Raw genomic sequence first — 27507 nt, forward strand, 5'->3', positions numbered from 1 at the left:
GCAAAAAAAAAAAAAAAAAAAAAAAACCAACTACCAATCTAACACGGGAATAGTTTCAAGACATATCTATATGTAACATTTTACAACTGTTTTACGTTCTATATATTAACAATGCAGTAGTCCTGTATTCTTCCCGTCGATGCTCAGTTGACATACAGATTGTTCATGACAATGAACTGCAATAAATAAACAAAAAATGAATGCCCTCAGTTGTGGGATCAACTAAAACATACGTTCGCTCTATCTTGCAAATAAAACCGGTGTTAATTTTATTAATGTGTGTATGCAACATTCACTATATTTATTTTATTACTAAATTCTGCTTCTTGCAAGACACATGTCGTACTATACGACAAAATTCACATCTGCGAGAAAGGAGTTAGATATCAATATGATTTTAATGTTCCGCTGATGTGTTTTTGAGAATGAAGTTCAATATGCGCGCCAGCCTTAGATTTGTCTTTTGTGACTTTTATTTCAAGGTCTTTGGAATAGATAAGATTATCAACAAAATGAGAAATGTTCAGAGAAATAACGTCACATATATAGCAAAAACTGAAATAAAAAGACTGGGCGAACTTGCTTTCAGTTACAGTTACAGTAACGTACATACCAAATTTCGCTTTTAGAATTCTTGTTTTTACTTCTTTCCTTGTGTAAGTCTTCCTTTAGGTCTTCATTTTCTTTTTTGAGTGCACTTACTAAGTCTTCCAACTTTTTTATTTTTATTTCGTACGATTCTTTAATCTCCATCGAGAGAAAGTCATCCTCTTGGAATTCCGGGGTTTTTATTCGTTTTGATAGCTTGAGTTTTCCGAAACTATTCATCTCTTGCAATTGACAGCACATATCTAATAAATCCTTAACCTGTTTTTCGTTTCTTTGAACATTGTCAAAGCATACGCAACGACGGCTATATTGCTCTAGGAGGCTAGCAAATTTGTCGGAATTTGCAGACATATGGTTGAAAAATGCTTTTTCAGTCATCTTATAGTAGCTATCTAGGTAATCGGCAAACGAAAATAGTATTACAACATGATTGTAATGATTTGAACCAAACAAAGTAAGGTACTTTTCTAGTTCATCAATTTCATCTTCGTCAGTTAGTTTTTTTAAAGACAACACAATTATTAGAACATCGATACCATTTCTAAAGATCTTTACAAATGATTGTAATTTTGTCATTTGATTTTCTATTGTATCATCGGTGTCTAGAAATCCTGGGGTGTCAATAACTGTCACACGCTGGTTATAAAGTATTTTCATATGTTCAGTGCATGCAGTAGTAATAGCTTGAAAACCAACTTTTGCTTTAAAAATATTTTCACCAAGGATAGTGTTTCCGCATGAACTTTTCCCTGACCCAACTTTTCCCATTAACATCATTGTCAAATCTGTAACAAGAAATAAGAAATAGAAATACCATATTGTCATTATGATTGTAAATTGAAAGACAAGAATGACATTGTAAACAAATTTATATGAAACATAAAGTAATTTACTATTACGCACAAATACTCCTTTTTCTTCTGATTTTCACTTTATTTGATAATGGAAATAATGTTGCAACAACCTAGACTGATCAAGCTGAAACTAAAATTATATCTTTTACACATCACTGCTGAACATGTATGGTAAATTTTGATAATAACAAAATAAAAACAAAATATAAAAATTATTAAAAAAGGCATTATCAAATAAAAAAAACTATCAATCATATCAATTTTGAAAATTTTGGCATGCTGTACTCATGTAATCAAAAAGCATCAACTTGCATCAACTGCAGCATTAAAACAGTCATCAAAAGTTTTAGTGATCAATAAACGGATGTTTTCCTCTTTTTGTCTTTGTTGACTTCAGCATGTTAAGAAAAGTAAGAAGGTGCCGTCACTTGGTAGTTGCACATTACGTATACTTGTGTACCCTGATTATTTTATCAACCGATATGCCCCGTGCAGGTCCGGGTGTTAAAAAAATAGGCCTGCAGCAGCGCTAAGCTTGTCGTAAAAGGCAACTAAATAGTGTTCAGAACCCTAGCCGGGGGCTAGGGCGCTTTGCCCACAGAGCAACTGGGATGTGTGCCCCAGGTGGTTGAATGGGGTAACCCTGCCGTGTTACATGCTGGGGTTGTCAGGCTATAAAACGGAAAAGCTGATCGCAAACCATAGTGGCGCACCGTGTTGGGAAAGATGCCATGTTCCTCGCACGTTAAAGAACCCTACTGTGGTATTCTACCGGAGTAGGAACCATAAGGCTCCGCCACAGGAGGCTAAATTGCCCGACCCTACCCACCTCTCCCTATTTCCAGTGGCAATCAAAATTTGTCGACCCCATTGTCCTTGTGTCCCATTCCTTTTTCATTTCATCATCATTTCATGTTCATTTTATCATCAATTTCATGTTCATCGTCAGAATATAGCTGAAATATTGCTGCTCGGACGTGAAACCCCAACAAACAAACAAACAATATCAACCGATCTAGTTATGTCTTAAGAAATATGTTTTACATTTTGCTTATCTGTAGGGAGGCAGGTTTTTTCGGCTATGCGTTGCAGATAAAGGTTAATAACAATATTACTGAATTCTTAAAATCTAGACAATGGTCAAGAGGAAATTTCTTGTAACAAATGGAAATATCAGGGTAAAAATCAGTAAAAAGAGTATTCAAGGGATTTAAGATTGCCGAGTTGCTCATAAAATGTCAAGTCTGGGGTAGACGAAAGGGGAAAGGAAAACTATAATACGGTGAACAAATCGATTCTCATGGTGCAGTGCAGATGGTGACACCGTAACGATCCACGAGTTCATGATGACGACTATTAAACTTCTAGATCTGTAGACGTCAATCTTGTAGCAACGCAACCCTGTTCCAGACGCCCAATTGTGAGAAGCCGAGCAAGATAGAACGATAGAAAACAAATTTCAATACAGTAGAGAAGATATTAACAATGAATAAGTTATAATAAAAAGAATCGAATAAAATTGAGATTAAGTAAAGCCAAAACACGAATTCAGAAATAAAACTTTATGGAGAAGACGTGTCAAGCAGAGACTTTTTGATAGTTGATTACTGTCGATGAGACATTAGTAGAAATTCGTCGTTTCCTTGGAAAATAGGAAGGAGAACAAATTATTATTCATTAGAATCACCGAGAAGCTACGTTTACTCCTGTTGGAAGCAAAGATTTGCATTTTTTTTTAGATATACCAATATAGCTGTATGAATACTTAAAGCCATGTTACAAATTTAATTGAAGCTTATATTTGCAAAAAAGGAAAAAAGATTTTTTTTAAATGACATCTCGACGCGGTAAAACTCATAATGAAAATACCGCCGTTATTATTTAGCATTCTATTTTGATACTCTTGGTATATACAATTTATTTGGATTTAGATCTTCTGAATTTGCTTTCAATGCTGCTGATGCAAGGTAACTCTTTGAAGCACGTGTACAGCAGCATATCATAATTTGCTATATCATATGTGATTGGTACTTTTGTATTTGATTATGTCGATAGATGAAATCGGATAATGTATTAATAAAGCTATATATAATAGAATATTTCGATTGATTGATTGTTGGGGTTTTACGAGCAGCAATATTTCAGCTATATCAAGGCGATGAACATGAAATGGATGATAAAATGAACATGAAATGATAATGAAATGAAAAAAAATTAGGATAGGTCACAAGGACAATAGAGTGGACGGTTTCGATTGCCACTGGAAATAGGGAGAGTTGGTAGGATCGAGCAATTAAGCCTCCTATGGCGGAGCACTAAGGTTCCTACTCCCATAGAATACCAAAGCAGGGTTTTTAACGTGCAAGGATTGTGGCATTACTCAAGAAGTTGCACCACTATAATTTGCGGTCAGGTTTTCTGTATTATAGCCTGACGACCCAGCATGAAGCATCCCAGGGATACCCTATCCCACCTCCTGAGGCACACAACACAATTGCTCTGTTGGTAGAGCGCCCTAGCCCTAATCAGGGTTCTGAGCGCTATTTAGTCGCTGCTGCTGCGGGTCTATTCTTTCGACATCGGGACCCCCACTGGGCGATTTCAATTAAACGACGTGAAATAATACTATATATAAAATGTACAATAAATTGTATTGAGGTTTTGAAGTTTTATAAGAAACTGGTTGATGAACGAGGGATAAAGAGTATAATTTGAACGCAAAATACTAACCTGGCTTGTTTCGAACAACATGTGCATGTTCATCTGCTGCTTTATCATATATTTTTCCTGCAATACATTGATTTGATTTTTAATAAACTTAGTTATATGCGGAGGGAAAAACATCCCCGATGTTTTAATAATAACCAAAGATGGCTGTAATGGCCCATGGCAGCGCTGAGGGCCATTACAGCCATCCGAGGCCATTATTAATACTAAGGATATGTTACAGGACCAATATGGAAAAGGCCATGCATTAATACTGTTATTAACCAACTTCATTTTAGGACATAGTCAGCGTCTATTATTAATACGTATGATTTCACCATAATTTAAAATAAGTTTCATATCTCGATGAATCAAACTTTTATGAAACTAAATCATGAAGGTTTTGATGTCTTTTCCAATAATTCCCCAAACAATCGTTTATAGAACAAGATTAAACATACCTAACAATTCAGTATACTCAGTCTCAGTACCATCTTTCAGCAACTTTAAATCTCTTAATCTAATTAATTGAATTATTAGGTAACTACTAATGAAAGTTGTCACTTATTGTAAGGAATGTACGTCACTTAAATTTATTCATAATGGTCTCGTATTGATACCCGGTTTAAAATTCATAATGCATGGATATGATTTTGTAATGACGTTTGTTTGTTTGTTTGTTTGTTTGTTGGGGTTTAACGTCCGAGCAGCAATATTTCAGCTATATTCAGACAATGAACATGAAATGGATGATAAAATGAACATGAAATGAAAAAAAAAAAGGATGGGTCACAAGGATAATAGGGTCGACAAATTTTGATTGCCACTGGAAAAAGGGGGGATGGGTAAGGTCGGGCAATTTAGCCTCCTGTGGCGGAGCGCAAAGGTTCCTACTCCTATCGAATACCACAGCAAGGTTCTTTAACGTGCGAGGAACGTGGCATCTTTCCCAACACGGTGCACCACTATGGTTTGCGGTCAGGTTTTCCGTATTATAGCCTGACAACCCCAGCATGTAACACGCCAGGGGTACCCCATTCCACCACCTGGGGCACACATCCCAGTTGCTCTGTGGGCAGAGCGCCTAGCCCCCGGCTAGGTTTCTGAGCACTATTTAGTCGCCTTATACGACAAGCTTAGCGCTGCTGCATGCCTATTCTTTTAACACCCGGACCTGCACGGGGCTTTTTTGTAATGACGAAATGTAGGGATATCCTGTCCATAATGACCAGTTGTCGAAATTTGTGGTTCATAAAGGATGGGCATTTCTATACATATTGTAGTAAGTTAGTTAATAATGATTTATATTTCTACACTGTTATACTTAAACATGTGTTAGGACAGAAGATGATTTGTATCAGAACCAGTGTGTGACAAGTGAATTATACATTCCACATTGATAAAATTAAGAAAAAAAAATCATTATATTGACAAGGGTAAAAATTACAACCCTGATCATGACATGTCATTAGATAAAATGGACCCTGTTGTAAGGCAAATGCATAATACCATAACGGATTTAAGTAAAACCCTTTGTAAATGCATACTACATGTAGGATTAAAGTAAAACCCGTAGGTTGTTGGAGCTTCGCGTAATGGTTAACTTGGGAACATTATCAACATAAAAATTTACGTATGTCTCATGTGCATGTTTGTTAAACTAGGCACGGTCCCGAGTCCTACGAATATGTAAGCGTCTGTGGCATGTACGTTTTATGAGGAAAACTGAGGAATCAAACTTCGACCCTTAGGGGTTTATTAACGAAGCCCAACATGCCAGAAATTCACCTACAAAACTAACTACATTCTAAGTTAGGTGTAAAAAAAACTAATCACTAATAACAATTATAATTTTCTGAGGTCGGCTTTGTATCACTTAATTTATTCACTTCTGAACAGAACAATAATGAACATGAACCTTATATCTTAGAATATTCGAGTTACTCACATTTAGGTCAAACAAGTTCATAATATTAAGTTAAACAGTTTTTTGGATATTTGAAAATTATATACACCTTAGGGACCGAGTTGTACACGTTTGTGAAATTGACCACGCCATAGTAGGACTTGATTTGACTTCACAGTATTATCAAACCTGTTCATGAAATTTGAAACCTCTATGGAACCGGACAAACATTTCAGACTTACATGTATGCTCGATATAAAACACTGATTAAGTAAACAGATTTCTGTATTCAAGCTCAGGGTAACATTTGGACGTTAGTTTGAGTTACTGGTTACACAAACTACGTACCATCAACACCATAGGCAAGCAAAACATATTTAAAATGAAGAAACACAATTTCTAAAATTTTACTTAAGCATTAGTCCATACACATATAAAATACAGACGTTGCCTATGGTAAAGTAATTTCGTGGTGTAGAAAAACAAACGGAACAAACGATGCTTTTTTACTCTACTTATGCCTAATTTTTACGTGACAATTGTCCTTTCTGTATTTAGATTTGTACTTTTGAGAAAACTACCCTTTAATCTCCCACTAAAATCAACCAAGTCAAACCAAATCAAGAACAATAAATCTTGCAAGGTGCCAATTGCATACACAATCTTTATAATTTTTTTATCTCAAAAGTGCTACAACCAAATGAAATACTAAGACTGGTTGTGTAAACAGGAACTGTTTCTAAATAAGAATTGAAACTAAATTCGTTGGGTTTTTGACATGCATGAATCACCTTCAGTCTGAATTTTAAAAAGACTGCTACTTAATACAAGAAACAAAATGGCAACAGACAGTAACTTTAGTGTTAATTAGCATCAATCGAAACATGCCATTATAGAAAGAGGTAAGCGTCTGCTCATCTATGAATAATAAACAGGTAACATATGAAACATTTGAAAAGTGGAGGAGTGGAAAGCTTGGATATTTTGACCATATGGGACTAAATATTTAAAAAGTTGTATGATTTAGTCTCCCTGATATAAGAAAATTAAATTTAATAGGATTGCAATTTTTCCCTGTCTTTTATATGTGAAAGCTAATAATTTCTTGTTCGGTTTTGCTAACCTATATAATGGTGTTAAATTAATCTTTGTATCGAAATTATTCAGTAACAGACTGCAGCTGATTCTACAACTATGGTTCTAATTGATGGTTGAATATTCCTTTACTGGTCTTCTTTTGCATCAAGGGAACAAAAATTCTAGCGGAAATCAAAAGAATGTAATCCAGGGACAAAGACCAGACATAGAAAACAGACACATACACAACAAAGAACATAAAGTAACTAAAATATTACTTACAAAGTAACAAAAGTAAATAAGCAACTCCGACTCAAAACCTGGGAGCTTGCAACAGGTGCATCGGACGGGTAAGCGTCCTCTGTTTTTCTAGAAACACCACAGAGATGCTCATAAAGAGTCAAGTCCGAGGTAGATCAAAAAGCGAGGAAAACTATGACACGTTGAACAAATCAGTTTTCATTGTGCAAATGGATACACCGTACCGATCCACCAGTTCGTGATGACGACCATAAAACTTCTGTAGTGATGACTTCAATCTTGTAGCAAAATAACCCTGTTCCAGAAGCCTATTTGTTAGAATATAATACTAATGGTAAGAAGTCTAGCGCTATACAAAAACGTCCGCATAGTTACAACAAGCTCTGGCATAATGTCTGAGTTGTGATATTAAAACTCAATTCGCAGGTACTGAAGGGATGTTGCCACAGATGAAAGGAAAGTCTCGGCATGAACAGTCATCACATTTGTCGTAAAGTTCGTTCAATGGTTTTCCCTTTCCACCGACCTCTAAGTGTAGGTCAAGATATACTTCTGACTTCACAATGTCTGTAGTATCTTTTATCTCAAGTTCTCTTAGATAGATGCGATGTTTCAAATCCCAGAGACTAAGATTGATCATCTATATAGCGAAAACTGAGATTAAAGGATCTGGTTAACAGATGTTCTTTCTTTCGTATCAGATCAGCTATAAAGTCAGGCTCATAAATATAGGGGTGAAGGAATAGATCAGCAAGTAGAGAGGCATGATTTGTTCCCATTGGAATGCCGTCCGTTTGTTGAAAAACGCGTCCAACCACACTGGACAAATATGTTGTCGATCAAAAATTCCAGCACTTTGAAAACATCTTGTCTTTATTTGGTAGATGAATTGGAATTATTTTTTTACAAAGTATGAGGAATCTCTATCAAGAACTCAATATGTGTGTCTAGGTGTACCTTGATACAAAAATACATTGAAATAACGCATCAATTTTACAAAAGTCTCCCATGAATACTGTTTGTCTGTATTTTTGAAGTTTATAAAAATTGAAAATAAATACATCATTAAAACCACAACATCGGTTAAAAAAATAATGGTAATATTTAAGTACCAGTATGTGTCAGATAAAAACTTCTGTTACTAGAATTTTAATACATCAAATGATATTTAAATTGTTGGAATCATAGTGTTAACATAAACATGTTATGTAAGAATACACAAAATATTACCTGTTGCCATATGGTTCTTTAATCATCAATACCTGTAGAAAATTTTAAAAACTAATTAAAAGGCATATAACAGGAAGATTTTTCGGACACAAATATTAGGTTTGGATAACTTATAAGGCTGTAAAAAGCATGCAAATCGTATGATATGAGTGGCACAATATAATCTATTTCCACTGATATCTTTTGTTCCAGTGTATTGTTTGTATCATATGTATGTTAAAAAGTATATTTTAATCGCCAATATTTCATATAAGGATTTTAATATTCCCTAACAGGGCAGCCAAATGTTTCAATGAATTTCAATGCTTCCTTTGTTAATATTTTGTTCTTTAATCAAATAACAACATTCCACGTTGTGAAAGAATGCATTTGTGATAAAAGTGGATGAAAACTTTTTAAAAATAAAATGTCATATGCTACACACTGCCTGTTTTTTGCATTGACACCCTCTTTTTTATGACGTTCAAGACGATTACATATTGTAGAAAATAAATGGACAGCTTTCAGAGCCTGCTAAGGCCGGGTTAAAGAATGTATTTATATTTTAAATGGGGGGAGATGCGTGTTTAGGAATATGATAAGCACTATATCAAAGTATAGGATACTTAGTACAACTAAATGTGAGTAAATTAATACATAAAATACAAATAATAAATTGTTGAAATCAGAACTGTTCCATAGCAGAACACACCTTTATGCATATTAAATCACTTTAAAGATTTGACTGTTCTTACCAAGTTTTAGACTTTGGTATCTTAATTGTTCAATCTTTAAAGAAAATCAATAAAAAATCTAAAACATATGACATAACTTGTATTAACAAAATTTGCTTACCTCATATATGTTCCCGTTTTTAACATAACATTTGATAATAGGTAAGGTACAGACATTTAATAACTTCGACAGGTAGATAATATTTAACTATATTAACCATTTTAAAGATCCCTTACATTTGATCACTTTATAGGAATGTTATAAGTTATGGATCCCACAACGAATGTGAGTAGCTTACCATTTCTTGAATTGCTACCGGGGCTTTCATTAAGTTTGTTTCTTTTTATTTCTGATATATTAAAATGCAAAAAATTCTTCCAAGAAGAGTCATTGTATAATTATTTTGGTTATGGCGTTCTGAACTATCTGGAAAGTTTCACAGGTACCCCGTGCAGATCTGGGTGTTAAAAGAATAGGCCTGCAGCAGCGCTAAGCCTGTCGTAAAAGGCGACTAAATAGTGCTCAGAAACCTAGCCGGGGGCTAGGCGCTCTGCCCACAGAGCAACTGGGATGTGTGCCCCAGGTGGTGGAATGGGGTACCACTGGCGTGTTACATGCTGGGGTTGTCAGGCTATAATACGGAAAACCTGACCGCAAACCATAGTGGTGCACCGTGTTGGGAAAGATGCCACGTTCTTCGCACGTTAAAGAACCCTGCTGTGGTGTTCGATAGAAGTAGGAACCTTTGCGCTCCGCCACAGGAGTCTAAATTGCCCGACCTTGCCCATCCCCCTTTTTCCAGTGGCAATCAAAATTTGTCGACCCTATTATCCTTGTGACCCATCCTTTTTTTTTCATTTCATGTTCATTTTATCATCCATTTCATGTTCATTGTCTCAATATAGCTGAAATATTGCTGCTCGGACGTTAAACCCCAACAAACAAACAATCATTTCACAGGTTAAACGCAAACGTCATGTTTATTAATGAAAAGTAATGCCATAAGATTTCAAAAGGTTTAAAGTTATAGCAAAATATAATCGATAGGGAAATACACAATATGAGTGATATTGAAAAGATAAATATAAAATGACATATTGGATTTCAAAGAGTGCATCAATTATCATTATTGATAAGAATGAAAATACTTGGCGTACATTCGAACTTCAAGTTAAAATGAACAGAAGATTCGCGATTGTTGGGTTGTCGTTAACCCTGTCTAAAAGAAAGGAGTAAATTTGAAGCAATATTGGAAAAAGAATCTCCAAAAATGGCAATAAGGTCATGATGAAGACTATTAAACATTTTGAGGAAGTTTCCGCCATTTAAATCTCACGGCCTGCTAGAAATTGAAACGTAACAGATATAGGCAATAGAAGATTACTGCAACATTCAACGGTCGTTTGTCATAATCTGATTAATCGATATTGTCATTTATTTACAGTAAGACAAACAGTTTTTATCTGTCAAAAATTTACTTTTTCATTCACTTTTTCGACGAACACTGTGTCGGGTGTGTTTAAAGAAGCAATAATTCCTCATTTTTCTCGATTTCTAGTGATTATTGTACTGTGATTTTTATGTATGTTATTGGTAGTTCCTCTGCATTGTGGGTCTTTTAATTTTCCAAGCTTTACGTTGCCCGGTATTGTCCGTGAATGTCCCCTACGCAGGAAAAATTGGAACATATAATTTTTCATATGTTTTGTGAAACAACTGCATAAAAATGTAAATTTTTATCCTAAACAAATAGTAAAAAATATAAATTTTTATCCTAAACAAATAGTAAAAAATATATGAAAACAAATGTTATTTATTTTTTCCGTGTAGATATTGACCCGTGCATGTCAGGGTGTCAGAAGAATAGGCCTGCACCAGCGCTAAGCTTGTCGTAAAAGGCGACTAAATAGTGCTCAGCTCAGAACCTTAGCCGGGGGGTAGGGCGCTCTTCCCACAGAGCAACTGGGTTGTGTTCCCCAGGTGGTGAAATGGGGTACCCCTGGTGTGTTACATGCTGGGGTTGTCAGGCTATAATACGGAAAACCTGACCACAAACCATAGTGGTGCACCGTGTTGGGAAAGATGCCACGTTCCTCGCACGTTAAAGAACCCTACTGTGGTGTTCTCCCGGAGTAGGAACCATAATGCTCCGCCACAGGAGTCTAAATTGCCCGACTCTACCCACCTCTCCCTTTTTCAGGGCCAATCAAAATTTGTCAACCCCATTACCCTTGCGTCCCATCCCATTGTTTATTTCATCATAATTTCATGTTCATCGCCTGAATATAGCTGAAATATTGCTGCTCGGGCGTTAAACCCCCACAATCAATCAATCAATCCGTGTAGATTTCACTTTCTTTAGTAGAAAACAAAAACTGATATTATAAAAAGCGACTCTGTTTACAGCTTAGATTTAGGTGTATGTTTTCCCTAAATTTAAAGTTTTTCTTAAACAAATGACTAGTCTGATAAAAGATTGTTGCTTATGAATAACATTATATTTGCTTCAACCATATACCATGTTCCTTATTATATAATCACAAACATATAATATTGAAATAACGATGAAAATATGATCCTTTCTAGACGGAATTGTTGTGTTGGCAATTTCTAAGAGCGTGACGTTCTCAGCTTTTTGCTGTATCGATATAAAAATGTTCTAAAAATAAACCTGAAAAAAATGTTTTGTAAAACTATTAACTCTATTCCCTTGATTACACGATAAAATCAGTTGTAACCTATTCGATGAAGCGTCGGAAGACCAATTGTAAGATAACGTCAATTTATACGACTAATACAGTACATAGACATTTAACTTTTTCAACCATTTTTTTTTAGAATATTTACATTATCATGACTGAGATTTTTATAATGATTGTATGCATGTGAATATGCCGAAAAACTCCTTGGTTACTCAGTATAAGAATAAGCCATATTGACAAAAATGAAATCAGTGAATGATCGGGTCTTGCTACGTAGTTGTTAAACAATCCACGATAAAAACAAAGAAGCATTTAATATTCGAACTTTATTCTACAGTACAGTACAATCATATGCTTTGAATACTCAATTGCATCAAATTTCATTTAAGTGCTTGTTAACTTACTAATATTTAACTTTTTAAATGTTTTATTTCATTACTCGTAGGTGCGATTCCTTCTAAACCACTTCAGATATTTTGTATTGGAAGGCTGGGCATGTAGATGTACATGAAAAGTAATAATCCACTTGGAGATTTCGGCATTTTCGATAGTTTGCTCGCTCATGTTCAAACCACATCAGGCAGGCATTGTACATAGACGATCTTCATAAAATAATTCAAATTTGACTTCGCTTAATTGAAAAAGAGGGCCAACTTACGCGATCTAAATTCTGGTTAGCCTTTTTAAATGATAAACTCTGCTAAAAGTACACGTGTTTTTATTACTAAATTTGATACGGGTTTGGCATTTATCACATCACTACTAATACTCAACCTAGATTTGGCAATCCTGGCAGGAATGATGAACAGAATGACCTTTATAGAGAAAGGGTTTTTCAGTTCTGTTTGATTGGTTCTTTGAACTATCAAAGCGATCATTAGCCGTTTACAGATGATAAATATATTTTGCAATTACAAATGATATTTAGGGCTATACCCTTTACAAAATATCCCTGTTAGTGTTACATTTTTGCTTTTGTGCTATATGTAATTTTTGCTTGTAGCCAGAATTTACCAATAGTTAAGAAGGATTTGGTGGTCAAACAGTGATGATGTTATTTTATTATTTTTAGTGCTATATATTAAGCAACTACTGTGTAAGTACCTTATTTGTGGATACAAATTTTCGAGAATGAGGGAAGAAACACAAGTTCATGGATTCTTGAAATCGTTGTTTTGAGGTTTTCAGTATACACATCACTGGAAATCTCCATTTCGTTAGGGACCAAATTTCGTTGTTTAGCCTACCCACGAAAACCACGAAAAATAGTACTTTCACAGTAAAAAAAAATATTTGCCCACTTGCAATCTGATCTTTTCAGATCTATTCAGATAAAGTGTTCAAGATCAACCTTTTAAGATGGGTTGAATCTATTGATTCATACTAGTAAACCAACTGTATTTGTGTGTGTATGAATTAAATGTAGCATTTTGTTTATTAAGGATTTAAACATTGTTGTAATTGGTGGACATACCAGCGGTAAAAGTGCAACGGCGAATACTCTAGTGGGCGAAAACAATTTCAACACCGAGTTCCAGATAAATGTAAATCAAGAATGTAAAACTTTTTCTACTATCAAAGCAAGTGACCATGTCAGAATTAATGTAGTGGACACACCAGAATTGAAAACATTTTTAGGAAAAAGAAATTTAATACAAACATGTTTAGAGCAAGCATTTCTGGGTATTCATGCATTCGTATTTGTAATTCCAGCAGACGATAGATTTTCCGAGAAAGACGCAAAACTATTTGATAATTTCTTTAGAGTATTTGGCAAAGATGTTATGAACAACATTTATCTTGTGTTTACAAAAAAAGATAAGCTTCCCCAAGATGTAGTTCCAGATGTTGTTGACTTTTTAAGCCAGGGACCTGAAAGTTTACGTTACAATGTTGTACGATTTGGAAGGCGATATAGTTTCATCGATAACACACAAAGTTGTGAAAGAGAGAATTTACTCGACAATCTCGTTGAAATGAAATTTGTTAACGGTTCTTTGGTCTATACAAAAAGACAACTCGACAACATGTTCAAAGAGAGAGAGAAGTGGTATCAAGAGAAGATCGGTTAGTAAAAGTAGGAAGATTAACTATTCACTCGAGATACACTAAATACTCCACGACTCTTACTTAAGTATCAGTGAGCAATAAGTTAATGATACTATGCATTAATACTTTTTACATTTTTTGTAATTTTGACTAAATATTCTATTGTTTATTTAAATATTTTGTTAAAAATCCTCATTAGATACAAGATATAATGCTTCAGATTACTACAAATAACAAAATTCTAGTCCAAAATCTGACGATGAATTTTCTTTAAAAATTGTCAGATTAACTACAGTTAGTGATATAATGTACAAATTTAAGGAAATTGAATTATGGAAAAATTTTGAGGGTATCCGGGTTTTAATACTTTAAAACGCAATACATTTTACAATTTGCTTATTCAATCATCATTCAACATTTGTTTTGATTTTTCCGACCTGCAAATTGAATAAATCAGGGAAAAGTCTTTTACATGGTCAACTTTGTTTTAGTCGAAATCATCTCTATCAGTCAGTTTGATATATTTAAAATATATATATATGTAAAAGTTGATACTTCTCTCTTTAATTAGAAAAATTAGAACGACAGGCACAAATTGCGCTTCTCAAAAAGGACAAAAAGGACAAAAAGGAAGTTAAAGCCAAAGAAGACGTCAACAAAAAGACGCGATTGTCCCCAAGATTTAAACCAAAGGATCCAGGTAAGAGAAAATATAAAAAAATATTAGAGCCTACAAATTATCAAGTAAGCATACAAATTAGATCAGTTTTAATTCTTATGAATATAATTTTGTTTCATTCATCTTCATACAAGTAAAAGAGTAAACAGTAAACAAACTTGCACAGCGGCATTCATCACATATCAAGCAAATTGTACCATTACTAAGTAGGTGTCAGTCTCTGTAAGAATTAGGCAGTGAGTGAAGTATGGTGAAAAAAAAACACCATTTTGAAAGTGTAATTCAACTATGTGCACCATCAGAATTAAGGAAAAAAGACAAGATTTTCCATTTTATTTTGGTAAACTGAGTTATAATTTCGTTGGAATGCACTGGAAAATAAACATTTCATTTCATGGGTAGATAAATCTATCAAAAACCTCATTTTTAAACATTCAATTGCAAAGCCAAAAATCTTAATAAATCCAGCGGTGCAGAGATCAAATAATGGTCTTTTAAGACAAAGAAATCATCATTGAATGAAACTATATAGTCAGATTGGTGCGTTTTTGACATGCAGTTTTCTGATTTTTCCTATATTGCCTGATTCTTACAAAACCTTTCGAAGAATTTGGTTCTTTGCTTTCCGTTATGTACGACATATCATTTTATCTTGGTTTTCTGTTGCCAAATCATTGGAATTTTTACATCAAAAAGGAAGGATCTATTATTCCCATCAAATGTTGAAGCATAGCTATTTTTTTATGATATTTATAATATAACGTTTTAGCTCGCCAGGCCGAAATCCAGGTGAGCAATTTCCGTCACTTAGCGTCCGTCGTCGTCGTTAACAATTTTTCAAAAGTCTTCTCCTCTGACACCACTGGACCAATTGGAACCAAACCAGACGACTCCTTGTAAGAGTTATGTCCTTGAAAGATGAAAAATGATGTATTTTTTAATTTTTTGGCAATATCTTAAAAACTGTAATAGATAGAAAGAAACTTCAAATTGCTGAAATGATCTTTATGATAATTTCTACCAAAGTTTTCCTGTTAAATTAATTGTTCTTAAAAGACAATATTTAATCAGGTTAGCGATTCAGGCTCCAGGGTGCTCCTTGTTGAAATCAATATGAGTTAGTTTACTGTCAATGTAGAAATAGTTTCAGCGACATCATTAGGTAGAGAGTAAAACTTTATTTCTAAGGATATTCCTTTGGAATATTTCAATTGACTGTTGTTTTCGTTTACTGCAATTCGAAATAGATTTGTTGTAGACAATGAAAATATCAAGACAAAGGAAGCAAGTTCTGCAATACAAGGTAAATTGCAACATTGAAGGGTTAATTAGATAAGTACGTTATGCTATATATATAAAAAAAGACATAAAAGCATAAGGTATCATTGAAACAGAAAACACACTTGTAAAGAGATTTTAGGCTTTGCCTACGATGAACGGATCTATTTGTACACGAATTGCATTAAACTTCATCAAATATGCACCGTCATGCTTTTATATTGCTGTGGCCTCGACTAACGAAAATTTGCGAGACTTTTTATTATACATGATGAAAATCTGCTTCAAGCAATCACACCCTAACTATTTATGACACTTCCACAATACGTCACTTCCGACAGAAAAAAAAAAACATTTGACAGTGGATCTACATGTCTAGGACGTCGCTAACGCTCCTTTACCATAATAACTTGGGCTACAATGTATTCCCAACTATGCATTTGCAAGTTTTGGCTTTTCTTAATCTGACTATGTAGAATAACAAATCAAAATTATACAAACGTCTCAGTATGTGACGACTCTTTTCGCTACACTGCTTCGTCGGATAAATTAATATAGGGAAGATAATGTAAACTTATAGAAGAGTTTGGTTGGTCCCCCCGCTGTGACATCTATGGCAGCTCCACCTCCACTATATATATATATATCCATTAAAAACGTGTTTTGTATTTGATTCTTCATCTGTAATATTCACTTGTTTGGTTTTTACTTGCAGCATTTTACACAAATCCCATTCCAGACCATTGCACATTTTGTTGGTTGAAACGAAAAATTGTTGTCGTCTGTGAGACCTGTGTTGACAATGAAAATGTATTCCTTTGCTATGAATGTTATAAATTTCACAAATCCATCGACGACTTTGAATATCACAACTCATTGCCAGTTGCACAAGACTTGAAAACAAACAGTCAGCCTTTGACGGGTAAAGAAATCTAAAAAAATGTCAATTAGCAAAAAATGTTTAAACTTTCTTTCACTTTACTTTGACTTTTCGAAAACAATTGGATCATTTGTATTTAGATAGTGGTACACATTTTATATAACAAGCATATTATTCATAAGTTTATGACTTTTTAACTTATTTTGTAAAACATAAGAAAGACTAAAACAAAAAACCTCCCCTGCAACTATCCTCCAAAAACATATATTAGTTCTTAGAAAAAAGATAAAAAACACATTGACAATATTCATAAAAAACCTTCTTAAACACTTCTTATTGGAAATATAACAATATTTTACCTTTACGATTTTGTTAAAGCATATCAACAATTCATTTTAGTTGGTCAGTCTACAATATCGATGACATGTGAGAAGAGTGGACATGTAACTGTACCTGGTCCAGCTATATTCCTGTGTCATGATTGTAATGCATTCATATGCATGGAATGTAAATTTAAGCATGAGACAATCCCTTTGTTTAAGAAACACTGTATAGACAGTATTGTTGAAGATTATATGCCAAAAGAACGCGTTCTTGGTTAGTACTTAATTGTCAAAATGCCTCGAATTCATAAACTGTCTTTTAAATAAAAAAAGAAAGGAAAAATCAGAATACCATAGGAAACCACACTGTAAACTGCACTAATGAATACACAACTTAAGTTTGTAAAAAATAATAATTCTATTGGAAAAAAAACGTTAATGACCTGGTCTTGCACATGTTGCAGGGTAGTCCTTTTTCAAACATAACAATATTGCATGTTTCTTTTGTACGTGTTGTCCATACCTAAACTGGAAAGACATATATAACACATATTAATTTAAAAAAAAGAGTCAATCCGGAGTTACATCATCGTTTTTGTCTTTTTATAAAGGGTCATTTACTTTACATTTCAAGATGTAAAATTTAATGTCTCGGGATACTCAAAACTGCCAAATATATTCAATACATTTAATACATTTTTAACCTATTGAAATGTTTTAGTTATAGCTAAACTCGTAAGTACTATCCTATGAACCACATAGTGGAGATGGGGACCCAAATTCATAGATTCTTCAAACAGCTTTTGGTTATTTTATCTTCTAGATATAGATTCTGAACAAACGCAGATAGGATATTGCATAGGGTTAAACAAACAACATTCAAAGCAAAGACGAGTCAAGTTCCATTGCAGGACATGTAACAAAGGTTTATGTAAAAGTTGCAATAATGAACATCAGGAGGAATATCAGGGTCTGGGCCATAATGTTGAGTGTGTACAAACACATGTCACAGGTCAACAAGGTGAACAAAAATTGAGATAAGAGATATTGGATATTGATTGATTTTTGTTGAGTTATATAGTTGGAATTAATGATGTTTTAGTATAAAGGGAAAATTTATAAACACCAGGCATTTATATTTCAAAACAATAATGTCAAAAGACAAGATTCGTCAACGTTATAGAACTACTTATTACCTTTTAAAGCGAAAAAAAATAATTGTTTTGATAATGTCTATGGAAAAAGTATGGCTAATTTCTATGGCAGATGCATGCCCCATGACGGATCAATGGCGTGAACTAAATTTACATGGTACGTGACCTAAAGTGGTACATGTATTTCAAAACAAACAAATCAACCGGGAACGATACAATAAAAACAAGGATGCGTATAAACTCATAAGTCAGTCAAAGGCGATGTGTACAACGCGACGTCCAAATGCCTGTTATATCAAATCATAACCGTATTCTTCCCGACTATAGGTAATTTGTCTATCTTAGTTAAAGACAATACCGCACATTCTTGTCTACAGAAACTTTGGAATTTCTTCCATGCTACAGAAAATGATAGGTTCGTAAACGAGTTAACATCGGCGGGACGAATGAAATATGATGAATCACTCAAGAGTTTAAGAAATCTCAGAGTGCCATTAGAGACACTTGAAGTACCCTTTTCTTCCGTTAAACGCTGCTGTTTATATATATTCTACCTAAAGTCAATGATTGATTGTTGGGGTTTAACGCCCGAGCAGCAGTATTTCAGCTATATTCAGGCAATGAGCATGAAATAATGATGATGAAATGAAAAAGAGGGATGGGACACAAGGATAATAGGGTCGACAAATTTTGATTGCCATTAGAAAAAAAGAAGGGATGGGTAGGGTCGGGCAATTTAACCTCCTAGGAAAGGTTCCTACTCCTATCGAATACCACAGCAGGGTTCGTTAACGTGCGAGGAACGTGGCATCTCCAACACGGTGCTCCACTATGGTTTGCTGTCAGGTTTTCCGTATTATAGCCTGACAACCCCAGCATGTAACACGCCAGGGGTACCCCATTCCACCATCTGGGGCACACATCCCAGTTGCTCTGTGGGCAGAGCGCCCTAGCCCCCGGCTAGGGTTCTGAGCACTATTTAGTCGCCTTTTACGACAAGATTAGCGCTGCTGCAGGCCTATTCTTTTAACACCCGGACCTGCACGGGGCTTCTTTATTTATTTATTGGTTCCATTGGTTTGATTTCCATCATTTCCATCAATTTGTTCTTCGTAATAATAATAACTATAAACTTTTTTTCATAGATGGAAAACCTTGCTGTGAGATGAAAGAGCACAACAAAGAGTTAGCAGTGTTTATCTGTCACACATGCGATTCACTTTATCTATGCAAAGAATGTGGACTTAACCATACTGAAATCAAGGAGTGTAGACTGCATAACGTCAAAGAGCTAACCACAAAAACAAAGGAAGAAGCGTGTCCAACAGAAACAAAAAATTGTGAGTATTTCCATTAAAAAGGTTAGAATTTTAGATAATATTGTTTACCGCAGAAAGGATGTAAATCTTACCATTTCCTGTTTTATTTGTAGGGGAAGTTGGTACAAAAATCAGCGATAAAGTATGCGGAATTTGTAATAGTAAAGAGGGCCTGAAGTTCCTTTGCTTCAATTGTGATTTTTTCATATGTGCTATATGTGAAGCTTTATATAAAGGAATGACGAATACCTCACGGAATCATGTGCTTATTGATGTAGACAAGTGGTTGTCAACTCTGGCAAGATCCAGATTAATAGGTATATGCTTAAGTATAAACTAGCACTGTGCGAGCCTGAAATGAATATCATACAAGTTTGAATTCAATTGTTTAATATTACATTCTTTTGATTACCGATAAATACTTGGTTCCCTTGATTACTCTTTAAAACGAATCACACTTAAGGAAGATCAACGTAGGATTTAACTGAAGGGAACAATTAGTCTAATGTAACTAAGTTACACCGAGTTTTATTTTATTTAATGTTCTTTACTTAAACACGAATGGCCTAAATTAATTTAATAGAAATAGTTCTATAATATATGCTTAACGAAATAACGTAATGAAAACGAAACGCAAGAAGTTATTGTCTGTCTAGGCTAGGCTTTAACTTAGTTTATCGACCAACACAATTTGAGAATGAAGTAGTATCTTATTCATTAATCGAATGTGTTCTTTACGTAAAGCAGACAGACTTTCGTAGATCGCTGAGATTCTTAACCGAACATTAAAATTAACATTATAACATTGTCTGAAAGATTACATTGTTAAACAAACACAAAGGAAACGATGTATATTTTTACAATTAATACAAAATAAAATGGTTAAGTCGAATCAAATGGGGGGAGTCCCAGTGCCCAGGGGATGTTTTGGAGGTCTAGTAACCACCTATTATGTAGATTTTTTTTCAGTTTCCAACAAAATTAAAGCAAAACATTGAGCAATTGATAGCGCACTTTTATAAATGGCTGAAAGGAACCATTTCTGAAATTGGCCTTGGATCATGGTGTTTCTTTAAAGTATATTTCGTGATATGTAAGGCACCTATTCATGTCGTTAAAATGTCGAGGTAAGCAGTTTTCGTGAACCATTTTCGTCGAAGTGCTTTTGTGGCTGAACTTCCATAATTACGGACTACTGAATTGCACTCTTTATCATTTTTAATTGTAAATTCTGTTTCGCCCTTCATCATTTAGTCTATTTTCTAGGATATTTTCATTAACGTCACGCTGTGCACAGTTTCAACAATGCTGAATAAAGTACATGACGTACATATTTCGCCCGATTTTTTTAGCCAATGTAAAACTATGATATATCATAATCTCAGTCACGTTATCTCCAACCTTTCTTATCTAATAAGATTTTACTTACACTCATGTAAATAGTGAGGTTGATGTGCACTTGTATATTTCCTGACCAGAGATGAAATACGTAAGCTTGCATTTTATTTCATCCATTTCAGGTAAGCTATAAATTAATTAATTGGAGCAAATACACACCAAGGAATACTGAATCACTTTTAAATGTCAGCAGATCATTTGGTCATTTTTTTCATATGAAAGAATATATTTTATAATAAGAAACGGATATACAGTGTAAATGTATTTTTCTCCCTGTTAAAGGAAAAGGAAAAAACAAAACAAAACAAAATGAAAACGAACCCTGAACGAATCGTCAAAGATACGAAATATACTAAAATTCTTTATTGCTTCATTAAATAGGAATGAATTATTAATGAAATTTCAAATGTTCAATAGCTAGAGGCCTTTGGACTTACTCCGGTATCTCATGACTATATACTACGTATTTTGTTCATATATTCTGCACTAAATATCTAAATCAATTAAAAGTGGAACGAAACTGAATTTATGTAAGATTTAACCGTTCTATTTAATACTACAGATTTTTGCAGTGACATACATTTTCATACTAAATACTACTTTTATTTGTAATGTCTCAAACGTGACGTTTATGTTTCTAGTTTGTTAACCACCAACGTTGAATTAAAATAAGTTTATTTTGGCTTAAAACGGTACTTAAGCCAAGTATAATAGGTGTTTAAAGTAAAAAATAGTGCATTTACTTCCCATTAACGTTGATGTACGAATTGCATGTACCCTGGCATTTTCTCGTGGATTTTAGCCTCATCCATACAATAGTTTATGTCCAGTCAGTGCAAAATTATTTTCTATACATTCGACGTTGTAAAAGAACTGCCTGACCTTTTTTAATTATACGGGGTTGTTGCAATATGTATATTTATCTACTTCTTAAAGAAGAAATACATCTCTTTCAGATCAGAGCAAAACAAGCAACAAATTTTTTGTTGTGACATTAAATGTAGGAACTTCTTTAACTGAATGCATGGTATCGTTCCATAGAAACGTAATATCAGAGAGAAAGAATATACCAAGAAGTGCTACTGTTTTCCGGTTTGTTGGTGGTGTACTCTTGCAGAAAAATAGTACTTTCTTCGGAAAAGATGCTGCAAGAAAATGGGATTTATTAAGAGAAACAAAGGAACGAAAAGACATTTTGTACATGGACAATTGTGAAGCAAACATCATATATTGTAGTAAAAAACATTCAAAGGTAATATTAAACATATACTGCCGAAAATGTTAAGTTATATTTTATTCCTCATTAACGAAGAAAAAAAATTATAAATTTGATAATAGTCAATTTGATGCACTTCCTACAGTTCGATATTTAAGTACTCTAATTGGAAACACGTATTATAAAAACGAGTAGTTGATGTTTTACTTATTTTTGAGTCACTTTCTAAAGGCAAGTCAAATGTTTAGCAAAAATAATGCAGATATTAAAATCAAAGGAAATATAGCATTGATAAACAGATGCACATTAAGCGAATGAATTCTAAATGATCAGAATGCTAAGATTTAAAAAGACTGAGACATAACTACTAATACACAATATTATGTTTTAGAGCATAGAACAAGGAAAAGATCCTTATGCAAATGTAGTTATAGGGGCTTTATCCTACACAAAAAGACTGTTAACGGAACTTTGTGAAGCATGCAGTTTGGTCATTCCAAGTAATATGTGGTATTGGGTTTTAAACGTTCCATACGTTTGGTACACAAGATGCCTACATCTATCGCAACACCAAAGATTTAAAGATGTAAGTAAAGAATCTAGATACATATCACGACACTGGTGTGTTTGAAACTCCCTTACAAACAACAACAAACTTTTCAAAATGCCTTAATATGACATTTCTAGGGACCCTTGTGATGTGATATTTTATGATTGACGTCTTAAAGATATGTGAGTTTTTAATAAAATCAATTTAGGTGATGACTTGGAATGTAGTTTAAGTATTAAATATTCTCATTAACACTTTTTAGGAGTAATTCAACAAAGCTTCAAATATTTCAGGTTAGAATAAAAAAAGAGATGATCTCTGTCGTTCACGAACAAGAAGCATTATTTAATCTACACTGGCCTCTAAGCATATTGAAAACAAACGCAGATTTGGAACAGGAGAAATTACTGTCTATCTTAGTCAGGGGTATGTTTAAATAAGAGTAAGACGCGACGGATGACTTGTTCCTTTAATCTTGGAAGAATTATAAACATCTTAATTGTTTTGTTTTTTTTATGTATCAGAACGTTTTAGATATCTGAACGTCTTACAATTGTAAGTGCTTTTCACCTTCAGAATGAATAGATTGTTACTAGCTTGTACATTCTTTTTTTAAAGTTTAGTTTCCTCAGTCAATCTTATACCATAAATAAACGTGTTCTAGTGTCATTATTACTTCATGGTAGCGTGCTTGTCACAAATAAGGCAACTCGTGTTGCTTTGATTCCCGATCTCTTCATACAAACAAATTTAAAATAAAATATCAGCTTATCGAATTAGTACAAAAAAGCTCTTCATCAGATATATGCTATCTCGTTTTGAAATTCTTAAAATGCAAATCATTGAAGTACAGTAGTTCAACCAATTAAGTAGCTATCTTTGTAAGAATCATGCAAAATCTGAAGAATATGATACGACCCAAAAAAGGCTACATATTTTTATTTTTGTAATTAAGTTGTTTTATGGGTCTATATTGTGAAATGTGTAATTATTCATTCATGTCTGCCTGTTCTTAGGAGATAATCAACATTGAAAATCCAATAGATTCTATCGTATTTGAGTGTCATTCACAGAGTTATCTCTCTTAATTTTGAATTATACAATGCATTCTATAAAATTTGTATCTCCTATGAGCACAGGTTATATGATAAACCAAATGTTAATGTTTGTTTACTAAAGCATTTTAAACAAAATATCAAAAATAAAAATATGTAGGCTTTTAACCCATGAATCATATTTTCGTGATTCTTAGCCGGAGTGCTACTTAATTATTTTATCAATCGTCTATCGATCCATATTTCTTTGTAGATCAAATGGTTTATGTCACATTTGCTCGCAGTTTCAAGGCGATTGACCAGATATTAATTGAGAAAACTTTTTCAATTCAAATTACTAATCTGTTTTCGCAAACCTTTCGTGAAGTTTATGGAGAAAAAATAACAACTGAAATTGGAGCTTTTGAATTTGCGTATATGGATGAGGAATTTTGGAAACGTTTGGCTGATTTGTCTGAAGTCGACAAGAACTATTTTACTATTCATATTCCGTCTGTAACCATGAATGTGATAAACAATACACAAATGTACTCGTTACAACAAAAGGATATCAGAATAAACGTAGACCAAAGTGAACTAGAAATAGATCTAAAATACATTCAAGATAACGTTTACAAACCAATCATAAAGTTGGTAGGCGTTATTGTGAAAAGCTATCCTCACCACAATTTAGCACTTTGTGGCAATATCTTTGACAATTTACAATTTAAAAATCAAATTGAGGAAAGCATACACGATATACAAACTGATAAGGCTATTTCATTTCTTGGTAGCTGGGGTTCTTTACTACAGGGGTCGTTCGAGGCAGCATGTCATCCGTCAAGAGTACAACATGTTCAAAATATGGAAACTTACACAATCAAAAGAGGTAATGTTGAAAAGACAATTGAAGAATTAAAGAAAATTGATAAGCAAATAGCGAAAAACAAACTTGCTTATCGATCGGATGATAAAGATAAATAAAGGGATTGAGATCGTTTCTGCTAACTGATGTGTCCGCAAGATAAAGATAATGAATAATGTTACCTAACATACATTGTATACTCATATCACAAATATTTGAACTTGATACTTCTTGGAACTTAAAATCAGAGACAATGACATTGAAAACGTGATTGTAACCAAGAATTAACTAAAAACGACGGAATATCTTTTTTATTTTATCATTTGCCTTAGATATTATCAGCTAATGATTTTCATTCTGGATTTGCTCTTCATATGAGTCCAGTTTTTATTATCAAGTTTATTTGCATTTAGGCAAATGACACAAGAGTTTATATTCGTTGATGCGAATCCATTTACTTCACGTGTGTAAATTTGCAATTGGTCGAGACTCAGTTCAAATTTACTTTGCACATTTTTAAATGTATTTGGGTGAGTATTTCTCTAATTTGATTTACAAGTCAAACGGAAAGCCAAATTTCCATACCAACGTTTATCGACAAATACTGAGAATTCTTCGCAGATAAATACAAACATAGGCTACCATTTGACCCCTAGTAATAGTACTAACTTGTAACTGCAGTATATTAGTAATTAAAGGGTCATTGGAAAGGAAATCAGGGTGAAAAAAAAGATGATGTGTTGAATAACCGAATATGTCTTTTACTTTCAAAATGTATGAAGCAACTATTTTTTCCGATGTGCTCAAGGTGACCAATTTCATTTTTTAAAATCTAGAAACTTTCTTATTACAAATATCTTCAGAGGTCCTTTGCCAGAAATTCTTTTTTATTACGGTAGTTAATCGTGCTGTTGCAGCGGATTGCTGCCCTAGCTGTGCCAGGTACAAGATCTTAAGTTGCGGTTGAAACATGTACTAAATACTGTTGTTATTTTAATGATAGATTTGAACTCATGAACAAAAGGTACAGAAGAATTAAAAATTCAAATTGAAGAGATTCAGTGATTGATTCAATAGCGGGGGTGGGGGTTCCAGGCCATCATTTACTTACATCTACGAGTTGTGAACAAAATAAATGAGATGTTCCAACACAAGGGAGGGAATCCAAAACCTAGTTTCCTCTCCTGGTTACGTCATATGTGTACATGATTACATATTTGAAAACTTGTATAGGTATAATTGCAGTTCTTTCAAAAAAGATATTAAACGTGCAATATTTTTGAACGTAGAACATTTAATGAATTACAATGACAATATTTTACCCACGCGCACAGTCGCGTGGTTTTTGAGGTCCAAAAAATTATTTGTTTTTTTTTCATGCAAAGGATATCTTTAGCGTAGTTAACGGTCTGTTAGCATTCATAATGCATGTTACGGATGTTATAACAGTCATCAGTTGGTTACAACATACTTAATAGTTACCTGTTATAACATATTCGAGTCAATTTTATACTTACATAACATATTCGAGGGCCCTATCCCATACGATACTGAAAAAAAACATCAAACGAACACCAAACGAACCCCGAAGTATCTTAGATTTCAAACAAGCATGCAAATTTCAAGTTGTTTTTGGACGTGTGCAATTGCTAACATATGTGCACTTTTTATGCGAATGGGGCTTTAAATAATGTTAGGTATAGGGGATATTGTTAATAACTATTTGCTAATTTTAGCTTTTATTACTATTATTAAATATATCAAAAGCTTGAAATAAACTGAGCAAAACGATAAACGAATGGCGTTTTAAGGTTTTCTTACTGTGTAAGTCTAAAAGGGGAATGGGTTTTCCTATTCTTTTTTGATTGATCGAATCAAAACTTTTTTAAAAAACATTGTATCAAAGAAAGCTTTTTTTGAATAGAAACATTCACATTTACTAACCAACGTACCATTTAACGAAACTTTACCTAACCTTTAAATCATCCAGTTGGAGGGAGCATATTTGAAGCGACGCCTTGAATGCGTTTAAGCAACATTGGAAGTTCTGTAATTCTCATATTAAAAAAAATATATTTAGTTTACTCCAAACAAAAAAAGCGAGTTATTTCAAATCAGATGTTTTAAAAAAGTGAAAATTGTGTAGAATGAATTCAAATGCCCATTCAAAATATTAATCATTCTAAAAAGGGCCTACACAAGAGCTACTTATACACGATAATGTTGTCCAAATATCAGACTCGTTATAAACAGCCATCTTATTTATTGTATTGTTTCATTTATCGAAAACAAATTAAATGTCTTATTTTCTATGAAAGTGGTGTCAGTTTAAATAAGTTTAATATGGCAAGTACTAAAATTTTAACAATGTACATTAAAGACATAAGCGACAAGGAAAAATATGACACGGTGAACAAATAGGCTCTCATGGTGCAGATGGATACAATATGACGATCCACAATTTCATGATGTTTTTAGAAAAGCAGAGGACGCATACCCTAAAGGTGAACCTGGTCTAGTTTTTGTGGTCTTTGTGTGTGCTATTTTAGCTACTTGGTGTTCTTGAAGCTATTTCCCTGTCTGGATTTTGTCATTGGAAATAGGTTCTCTTGATTATCTTATTATTTTATTACCTCTGCTGGTCATCTGAATTTCAGTATACAACAAACGAGAAATATGGCAAGTATGATGTATATCGCAAAT

The 27507-nt window shown here is 33.7% G+C and overlaps 2 protein-coding genes across 7 annotated transcripts; one reads left to right on the top strand and one right to left on the bottom strand.

The window, feature by feature from the left end:
- Positions 1 to 35: 35 nt before the first annotated feature.
- Positions 36 to 9584, bottom strand: LOC148625603 (uncharacterized). Of its 4 annotated transcripts, XM_088569223.1 has the most exons (6): positions 9378 to 9400; positions 8644 to 8675; positions 4631 to 4689; positions 4194 to 4250; positions 614 to 1394; positions 36 to 176 (listed from the first exon to the last, which is right to left on the bottom strand). In XM_088569223.1, the coding sequence occupies exons 2-6, from the start codon at positions 8667 to 8669 to the stop codon at positions 164 to 166; spliced, it is 936 nt and encodes a 311-aa protein (XP_088425349.1). In that variant the 5' UTR covers positions 8670 to 8675; positions 9378 to 9400; the 3' UTR covers positions 36 to 163. The 4 variants fall into 4 exon arrangements, with proteins under 4 accessions (XP_088425349.1, XP_088425348.1, XP_088425350.1 ...); XM_088569222.1 differs by lacking the exon at positions 36 to 176 and having other exon boundaries at positions 409 to 1394; XM_088569224.1 differs by lacking the exons at positions 36 to 176; positions 4631 to 4689; positions 9378 to 9400 and adding an exon at positions 9478 to 9584 and having other exon boundaries at positions 412 to 1394.
- On the top strand, positions 9541 to 25861 carry LOC148625604 (uncharacterized). Of its 3 annotated transcripts, XM_088569210.1 has the most exons (13): positions 9541 to 9642; positions 13502 to 14126; positions 14680 to 14808; positions 16046 to 16090; positions 16781 to 16987; positions 17345 to 17542; positions 18092 to 18289; positions 19568 to 19762; positions 19855 to 20058; positions 22096 to 22391; positions 22747 to 22941; positions 23199 to 23331; positions 24214 to 25861. In XM_088569210.1, the coding sequence occupies exons 1-13, from the start codon at positions 9625 to 9627 to the stop codon at positions 24921 to 24923; spliced, it is 3153 nt and encodes a 1050-aa protein (XP_088425336.1). In that variant the 5' UTR covers positions 9541 to 9624; the 3' UTR covers positions 24924 to 25861. The 3 variants fall into 3 exon arrangements, with proteins under 3 accessions (XP_088425336.1, XP_088425338.1, XP_088425337.1); XM_088569212.1 differs by lacking the exon at positions 17345 to 17542; XM_088569211.1 differs by lacking the exon at positions 16046 to 16090.
- Positions 25862 to 27507: the final 1646 nt, after the last annotated feature.

Source organism: Perna viridis, chromosome 2 (assembly GCF_037379345.1).
Source record: "Perna viridis isolate PV_CMFRI_1.1 ecotype Kerala chromosome 2, ASM3737934v1, whole genome shotgun sequence".
NCBI classification, from domain to species: domain Eukaryota; kingdom Metazoa; phylum Mollusca; class Bivalvia; order Mytilida; family Mytilidae; genus Perna; species Perna viridis.